The 9,989-nt window shown below is 33.6% G+C and overlaps 1 protein-coding gene across 1 annotated transcript in view; it reads right to left on the reverse strand.

Annotated features, from left to right (window-relative positions):
- LOC117107085 (F-actin-monooxygenase MICAL2-like) overlaps nt 1-9,989 on the reverse strand; it is a 23,384-nt gene that overhangs the window by 7,033 nt on the left and 6,362 nt on the right. The window contains exon 3 of the mRNA XM_033248620.1: nt 6,403-6,610. Coding sequence (XP_033104511.1) covers nt 6,403-6,610 — 208 coding nt within the window. The remainder of the gene's footprint in view (nt 1-6,402; nt 6,611-9,989) is intronic.

A 9,989-nucleotide genomic window follows, 5' to 3' on the forward strand; every position in this document is an offset into this window, starting at 1 on the left:
ATTGGGGCCATTTTTACCTACCTGTCATATGGGGCCATTTTTACCGGGGCCATTTTTTCCGGGGCCATTATTTCCGGGGCCATTTTTTCCGGGGCCATTTTTTCCGGGGCCATTCTTACCGTACACCAAGTTGAATAGTAGAATAAATTAAACAAAATTCAGACTCCTTGATTTACAGTAAATACAATAGAGGATGATCATGAAAGCCACAGACATTCCACTAGATAAACTTAATGGTTTTCTTACTTTATCTAATTCTACTGTCACTACCCGGAAGTTTGTTGGAAAAACTGTTACTTCCTGGAGGCCAGACTTTGACCACTTCAATTAATGCCGGCCTAACCTTTAACTCACTACAAGCCTATAATTAAAATTGTCTTTTGTCTCTAGAAATCCTGGAAAAAGGATAATAAAAAGAACTTTACTGTAAATTAAATGATTCAGTATATTATTAGCAATACACAGTGCTTTTAATGGTTGAAAAACTTTTTACAAGGTGACTTTAGGTTTTGAAAAGAATGCACTGTACTTTTTATGGTACTGTAGTTTTATATGACATTTAAAGGCCTTGGTTTGACAGGGATACAGTGTACAAAGGTAAACCTAGGATAAATTATGCATCGCTGTACTTTTTAGTGCATTTTCTACGATCTACTATTATTAGTAATAGCACAATTGGATAGACTACAATAATGGTACTATTGTTCAGTACATACGAATTATCATTATCAATGCTTTATAAACGAACAATGTGTATAGACAAATAGGACCCTTACTCAACAAGTAACCATACTTAATAAAACAGATGTCTCCAACTGAGTGTACACATTTATCTGTCAATTTTCATGATACTGTATTGTGCAGCACTGTTGATAAGAATAGGTTTACTACAAAAACAATATGTTATTCCAATTGAACACAGTCTACTGGTAGATTTAATTGCTTGTCTCGTGACAGCAGAAAAGGTTGCTTTTGTTTTTTTGCTTCTTCTCTCTTGTTTTAACTAGAATTTTTGCACAGGGATATTTCTACCCTCCACACCACATCATTTCCTGTGCTTGGATTTGTTCAAACTCACAAGCATCTCTCTCAAAAGTATTGCTTCTCAAATAAGTATTGTACAGTACAGTATAGTACCTGTCTCTTATACACATCTAGATGTGTATAAGAGACAGACTCCATACTCTAAAATTGGTCTCACGAGGGAATTATATAATTTGATAAAGGCTTCGGAGTGATTGTATTTCTCGAAGTTAAGTCACTTATCTAAATCTTGAAATATGATACGATTTTCCTAGTTGCGTTCGATGGCAAGTTAGAGCCAGGTAAACAGCCAGCCAACTTCGAGGCCGTCGACGTCACACGGTGGAAAGGCTTGTTTAATAAAACGTCTACTGTATTTTACTAACCTCTAGTACCAAGGGGTATTCATAAAAAAAAAATTAAAAAAACTGACAAATTCGTACACTACTGTAGATCTGGTGTCAGTTTCCACTACCTAGCCTAGCCGACCAGTACGAACCAACCGACAGTGCAGCAGTGTGGTCTATCACAATCTAGTAGTAGTAGACTCTAGGCCCTAGCTAAATTTACCTTCAATAAAAAACAAATTATTTTAATTGCTAGCATTCTCCCATTTAACAAAATATTGTTATAATTCTCATTAAAACGTCTGTATACTTTATGGACCGTTCTGTGGTTTTTTTTGTTTTTTTTGTAGTTTTTAGATCGCTCAATTGTGTTGTTTACATGCACTTCGCGAAAATCTAGCTTCGCGGTGTCAAATAATTTGCTGACTTTAACACACTTTTTTATTTCGTCATCGTAAACATGTGCGCTCATTTTAACGACTGGCGTTGGTGGTAGTTTGTTGAAATTAATAGTGACTATTATATTATATTGAATTGTCAATAAATAAATAAATAAATCTGATTTATTATTAAGAATAATATACATTATCAATTAAAACGTACGCAATCAGACTTTTTGACGTTATTACTTGGTCGATGATGCAAAGGGCGAAGGTCATTTGTAATATCGACTATTCGTAAAACAGACGTTTGCTGGGTTTCTACCCATAATATTACAAATAATTTCTGAAAACCAGATTAATGAGACTACTTTGCTGCTGTTGTTAGCAGTGTTGGAGCATAGTACGTTGTTGCCAGCCAGAGGATGATAATGGTGGTACAACACAACAACACTGGCTTGGATGCTGACGTTACGTAATCGTGTCCTTGTAATCCGAGCCGACTTTACCGTTAAGCAAGTTAATTTACTGTTATTCTAGTGAAGTTAAGTCACTTAACTTTAAGTGACTTAAGCCTTTATCTAGCTATAATTGACTGGTTGACGTCGACCTTTTAACTAGTTATAGTGGATCTATATCTAGATTAAAGTTCGACGTGAACCAGGCTAATAAATTTTAAAAATTCATTTTTAATACCATAAACTTAATCAGAGAACTGCAACCATGCAATGAGATAACAATATACAGTGATGTTTTTTAATCAAAAACAAAAGATCACTTGCCCTACGGTATATTATTACAGTACAGTGAAATAGCCACAAATGTTTGTAGTCAAAAGCCCGATCTGGGGATGAATTGTACAGCATGAAAACTATGATCAAGATATTTATCATTCAAATAATAAACTTAAAGCAGAGGAACATAAAACTTAATACACTAAATATAAAATATAAAAAATAAGAAACGACAAAAATTCAGTATAATATTTGTAAAAATGTTGAATACAATGAATTTAATAAAAGTTAAAGTTATCCTTGCCGAGCCACTAGGGCCCATGGTGTAGAGCTTTATCCCCAGTTTCTGTAGTGTGAAGCGGATGAGAGTGTGACGGCCCAACCACGATTTCGGAAACCAAACCATTTCTACTGTGCCAAACCACTTCAACAATTTGATGTCATTGTCATGTCAGTATAAATGTTTATAATTTAATGAATAATAAATAATATAATCCGTGAAATTGATAATTTACTTTACAGTGTTGGTCTTATGTTGTATACAGTAATGCCTATATCAGTGTACTTTGCATTACTCCAGTCATTATTCAAAACTTAACCATAAACACACATCCTTTAAGTGCTTACTATCAGGATTAATATGAATAATTATTGAACAGGATCATCATCAATTTAGTAACTCCAGATCCAAATACTACTGTATGGATGGGTATGCTGAGAGCATGTGCCTTTATGTGAAGGTCAGTGCTGGATAGTTTTGATATTACTCAAGTGAATCAAGTCAAATGTTACATTCAAAGATAGGCTTACAGTTACCCTGAGTGACAAATTAATAATTGATATTATTTAATTTAAGTTGCCTTCAACAAGTACAGTACTGTAAATAACCTGTAATAAAAGTACTGATACCCTGTATTATTGATGGTTGTAAAAAAGACTGTCCAAATCACCATAAACCAATAGTTGTTGTGATGTAAAAGGAATTTACGATTCAGGGTATTTAAAGTGGTATTAATTCTACTGTATTTTGAGATAATTTACTTAATACTTCTAGGAAAATTAATTTTGATAATAATAATTGAAAATCATCATAAATATCTTGTATTTTTAGTAACGTACACTTGAGGTGAATGTACGGTACTGTAGTCATTGGTCATAGATACCGGATTATTCCTATATACATTTACATTTTAACCTGTCTCTTATACACATCTAGATGTGTATAAGAGACAGGGTTCGATGTTGCTTAACTTTGGTGATCGGACGAGAACCGGTGTTTTCAACGTAGTATGGCCGAAAACAAGGAAGCACCAACAGACGTACAACACTTCGATCATCGAGATCAGTGAATGATATTTCAAGTTGTAGACGTGTTACCTGTTAATGACCTATAGATCACTGACGAAGGTGTTTTGCCATAGTCATGTGATCAATGTATTATGTACTACCTTGAGAAGATTCAAGAGGTTACGAGTTTGGACTTATATCTATGCAATATACCTTGGAAAAAATTCCAGGTGGATTATCAACTTTGGCCCCAACTCAACAGAGAACCAAACAACAGATAGTCAGAAACATAATGGGGACCTACATTATTTCTCAGAAACTGTTTACCATCTTAAAACAAAATCATCAAATATATTGAAACGTTCAATCTTCAAAATGTGTTTCACAATATTCGGAGTAATACTAAAGTACAATAAAACGTCCATTTTACGAACGTCAATTTTACGAATTGTCGATTTTACGAATAGGCTTTGCCCCTGATGATGTCATCACTGATCAACTAATTACTGTAAAAAAGTCTGATTGCACACGTTTTACAAAGTAATAATGCATATTTTCCTTGATAAAATCAAGTTTGTTGTATTTATTTATTAATAGTTCGATCTTTTCCATTTCTGGTATAATAATCCCTATATTAATGTAATAAACCTAACCAGAACAACGAGCTACCAATGCAAATGCCGTAGGATTGAGCGCACATGTTTACGATGAAGAATGAGAGTGTTTGGCTCACCAACTTATTGACATTGCGAATGCTAGATATGATTGCGAAATGCATGTAAATACAACGCAGCGATCTAACAACTAGAAAGAACACGAAAGTTCCATAAAGCATACAGATGTTTGAATAAGAGTTAAGGTAACATTTTGTTAAGTGGAAGAATGCCAGTGATTAAAATAATTCGGTTTTTATTGAAGGTAAATTCATCTAGGCTCTGTGTGCGATAGACCACGCTGCTGCACTGTCAGTTCGTGGTAGGCCTGGCAGCCGTCAGCCTATCGGCGCTCAATGGCAGGAGATAGCGAGGCCTAGGTATTGGAAATTGATACCCGATCTAGTTTACAAATTTTTCAATTTACGAATACCCCTTGGTACCAAAGGGTACATAAAATGGACGTTTTAATGTATGTGTTATTGGTTTTATTTAAAACTAATTAATATATCCTCTGGTTATTTACCATCTTCTGTCTATAATAATAATAAAATGTGAGCTATTATTTACATACCATACTATTTTTTTAACACTCTAATTATAAAATGAAATAAATAAAATGACTTATTTAAATGAACAAACCTGAACTTTTAGGAAAAATAAAGACAAAAATATATTGGAGATACTACTGGAAACTATGCTACTGAAAACTGTGCTACACTTTTTTTTTTAATAAGAATACATTTTATAAGAACATTGAGGCTGAAATTGCAAAAAAATTAAGAACAAATTAAGAACAAATTGAGGCTAAGGTAAAATGTCAAATGAGGTTTTTATAAAAAAAAATAAATTAAAACCAACATATCTTTATCCGTACCTTATTTGCAGTAGGTATGACTATATGTAATACCCTCTATAATACAGTAAAGTAAATCTACTGTCAATAATAATTTTCTAGTACGTTCGTAAAGTGTGTAAAAGAAAGAACAAAATAAGAGCATTTCAAGCCTAAAATCGGCAAAAAAAATAAGAACACTGAGCCTGGGCAAAATTTTACTGGTTCTTATTAAAAAAAATTGTATTAGAGATAAATGATGATTCAGACGAAAATTCTTTACATTTAATTTACATACATGATACATTATTCTATGAAAACACAATTAAATTCTGGAATGTCCTAATGCCAAGATATAGCAAGAGGGTGATATATTTGAACCATAATTTATAATTCTAGTTATGTAAGAAATGTTATTTTTTGTCAAAGAATGGTCTTGCAGGTCAATAGACTGATTTTTTTTTTATAAACAATAAGGTATGCAACTACAATAAATCAACAATAAAATACTGTTGTACTCTATATTGTGAAGGAACCGTTATTTTAAGATTAAACTATAAATATCTTTAGATTTATTTTTGTTTTAATTATTTTCTAATCAGTTTTTTGTCTTTTACCTATGATAATGTATCAGTATGTTACAAATACTGTAAGTTCAAGATGGTTGTTGTTGTTGATTGTGTTTCTATGAAATTGGTCATTAACATAAACTTACACATGCTACTACTAGAAAGTTTTTAAATTATTTTTCCCACAATCAGAACAGACATGATTAATGTGTCTGATTATCACAAAACACAACCAAGAACTAGAATCAAGAAAATAAAAAAAAATAAAAATCTTTTTGGTATCCCCTGAATAGGGGTTGGCTGTAAAGTAAAAGATTATGTAAAACTAATATCAACGTCTCTGCAGCCAGAAAAGTTTTCTTTTGTGTGTCCGTTTAACGGGTGTCCAAAGTAAGGAAACGAAAAAGTCAATAAATCTTAAAAAAGAAGAAAAACTGTAAAAAAACAAAAATCTGATTCATTGGAAACTGGAAATTAATTAAAATACGTTTCAAATTCTTAATTAGATGTTTTAATGATGATTGAGGTTTTCCAGATTTTATCGGTAATTAATTTACAAGTATTAATTACTTACTAATATGATCAATAGCACCAGCACAGAACCTTCCAAAGAATTTCTTTGCACCTAGATTTTTAAGATCGTTGATCAGAAATGGCCAAAGATGTAGAACATTGTTTCTGGAAAAACTTTCGCGTTTCTCAACGACAACAACCCTACACCCTAGCAGAGCGGCCTCTATAGCTGTTCGTAGTCCGCATGGTCCACCTCCAATAATCAAAACCTGTGTTGAAAACGAAAAAGAAATATTATGAGATGGAGAAAATAAAGAGGCTAATTAATTAGTCAATTGATATCAAATTATCAAATATCAAATATTAGTCAAATCGATCACATCAATAAGTTAACTAATTAAAATCCATCGTATTGCTACAATAATCCATCAGCATACAACAATTTTCATAAGAACATTCTGAGTAGTTGGACAAGAGGTACTGTATTGTTTTTGTTTCTTGTGCTGTAAAACCTGGTTCAAACCCTACCAGCATCTGGTTTCAATTGGAGTCTGAGTATTCGGCTCTTTGAATAACCATCATATTGAGAGTTATGCAGGCTAAGGACTATGTTTCTTTTTTATCTGTATGTATCTGTTGTTGTAGGTAAGTCAATGGTGCTGCAATGCGGTTGCCATGGGTTTCCAGAGGCTGAGCCTAAGTTTTTCCCATTTCCAGCTTGAAACAAGGACAATAAAGAATTATTTATTGTTATTTTTACTTTCTGTAATTTAACAAGTAATTTATATTTCAAATAGTTAAAATATTCACAGAATTCACTAATGGAGGATTAAACACTAATCACTAATCAACATGTTTTTTTAAGGTAAAGATTACACAAGAGACTATCTAATTACTTAATATAATTTTCCTCACAGTGACAGGAAATTGAGTTAACAGTGCAATATCCTCTAAAACAATAATTATTTATTGTGTACAGTACTCTTTTGGGGAATGAGAAGGTGAGGGTTAAACATGGCATGATGAGTATAATGTTTTACTCTCCATGCTGGAAAAAATGGAAGACTATTTACTGTACAGAGTAGAACAAATATTTCTACAACATCTTCATTGTTTAATACAACAAAGATCACACTTTTGGTTAATAGAGTTATTACTTGATGATTGCACACAAAAGATTATTTAATTGCCTTCAGTGAGCTTGCACAATTTATATTTGTTATAAAATTAGCACTGAGGTGTAAGAAAACAGGTTTGTGCTTTGAGGTCATTTCTACCTAGAACACACAGTAGACCTATCTTATACAGTAATAATAATACTTGGCTTGCTCAGGAATTAGGAATTGTAAGTTTACGGCAATCCACAATTCTGAGTAGGCCTATAATGCAAAATTAATTTTGTTCCCTTGTTTGTGATATAGGTGTAGGTTGTTTCTGTTTCAAGTCTAAACCATTTCCTGATAAAGCAAGCTAGACTAAAGAACAAACTCAGTATTATCTCCTTCAACGCCATCCTGTTCAAGAGCCGACATTTATACTAACCATCCATTTCATTAAACTGGTTGTCAATAAAATGAGCTAATATAATAAACACATCTAGCGTAACGTCGTCTTATTAAAATCAAAATACGTCTTGACATTTCAGAATGGCGGTCAAACCTAAATGATCATTAGACATCCACTGACCACATTTCAGGGCATTGACTTTTGTTCTAGTGCACAGTACAGTAGGCCTACTACTACTGTACCTGTATAATTGTACAGGTTGCAATTAAAAGTATGTTGCATACTGGAATGAAGCAAAGAGAGAGGATGGAAAAGAGTTCCTAATGACTACATAAAATACTGTAATAAGAGAAATCGTTATAGAGTATTCCTCTGGTGCAATCCAACATGAAAATGTGTTATAGATAAATTAAGATAGATGGCATTATAAGCTTTTGGTCTTTGAAGAAAGATGTTAGCTTGAGTACACCTGGAGTTATGAATCATATGTATGAAAACACCTCAGAGAAAATCACTTTTGAAGACAAACTACTGATAAATTTCCTCTTGGTTTCCCATTTATAAAAAAAAATAAAAAAAAAATAGCTTTACAAAATATGCATTAAAAACACTTTTAGCTCCCCTCAAATTAAGCTCCATTTTTAAATGTGATAGATTTTGTTGGGAGTCAATATCCTAATAAGATAAGGTCTCAAATAGGAGACACTGAAAAGATGCTTAGACATATGATCACATCTGGAAGACATGTAGCTTTTGAAAAAGTGAGGTTTAACGATGATGTTAGGGCTGCCAATGATGATGACAATTAGTAGAGTCACATTGCTAAAGGCAGGCCTCCGGTATTACATGATTTTGAAAGGCACCAATGCCAAATGGAAAGTCACCAATGCCAAAATTTCAAGTATAAAAGGGCACCCAAGGCAAAATTTGATTTAGCCTCAGTACAATTTTCGCGCGTGCCTTGATTCATCGTAGACAGGCTAGGCAAGCTAGGCCTAGGCAAAGCCAAGCTAGGCCAAGCCAAGCAAGGCCTAGCCAAGCCAAGCTAGGCCTAGCCAAGCCATTGTTGTTAATGGCAATATGACTTTGTTTAGAGTAATAAGTAATTATCGATTCAATGTTGGAATATACTGCGGCGGTCGGCGATCGTACAAAACAGTCAAATTTCAAGAAGTTCGATATCTTGTGTTGTTGCTTGGTGCATCGTCATCGGAGAGGAAGCCATAACTCTAAACTGGCCGTCATGAACTAGATTAGCTGAGCGTCAACCAATTACGTTAATTTTACACGCTTAAGCTGCGATGACGTAAGATCGCCCAAAGTTAGCTGCGCAGCAAGCACATGTTTACAACTACAGTACAATGGCCATATTCGACTGGTCGTTCTTTGTTAAACCACGCCCACCTGCACAGCGCGCGGTAAAATCCTACTCACCGAAGACGACCAGTCGAATAGAAAACTTGTAAATACTCAACAAAACAAAATGGCTGTATAGTTACCGTGATACATGTTGCGTAATCAAGATTGCTTCAACTTGTGATAGTATGGGTTTTTCGTTAAAAAAATATTTTCATACAGTTTTTGAATTCTGTTAACCTACAATTATTTTTTGACTCCATGTGGGGAAATATTATAATTTTTATTTTATGAAATTTAATCTAAGTTATATTAACGCAAATGTTGTTTATAAACTCACCAATCTGCCATGTTTTTTTTTGGTCATGTGGACAACCTAACGCTGATTAACGCACTCTGGTTTACGTTAATTTTCGTTGTCAACGAAGTCTATTTAACAAACCAGTCAAATGAAAATAATACTCAATGAAAATTCGTACAGTACTCAAAGAAATGAACCACTCGAATAAGCCCAATGTTTACTGCAATAACCGCTCGAGCAAGACGCATGCGCACACAACGGTAACCGCAAAAACAGTTCGTATCAACACACATGGAAATTCTCTCATGTTCTGTTACTGCAACCTTATCTAGGCCTAGGCTAGCTTAGGCGACCTACGTTTTTGGCTTTCATGTTTTCTTTCAAGATATAAACATTTTTATTTAGATTTATTTTACGTGTCAAATGATCTATATTAAGCATCGTGAGGGCACCGAGGCCAAGGCTTCAAAAGGGCAGGCAAGTAG

The sequence above is a fragment of the Anneissia japonica genome, unplaced genomic scaffold (genome assembly GCF_011630105.1).
Source record: "Anneissia japonica isolate Jap-2015-1 unplaced genomic scaffold, ASM1163010v1 scaffold12709_len137458_cov225, whole genome shotgun sequence".
Classification (NCBI taxonomy): Eukaryota; Metazoa; Echinodermata; class Crinoidea; order Comatulida; family Comatulidae; genus Anneissia; species Anneissia japonica.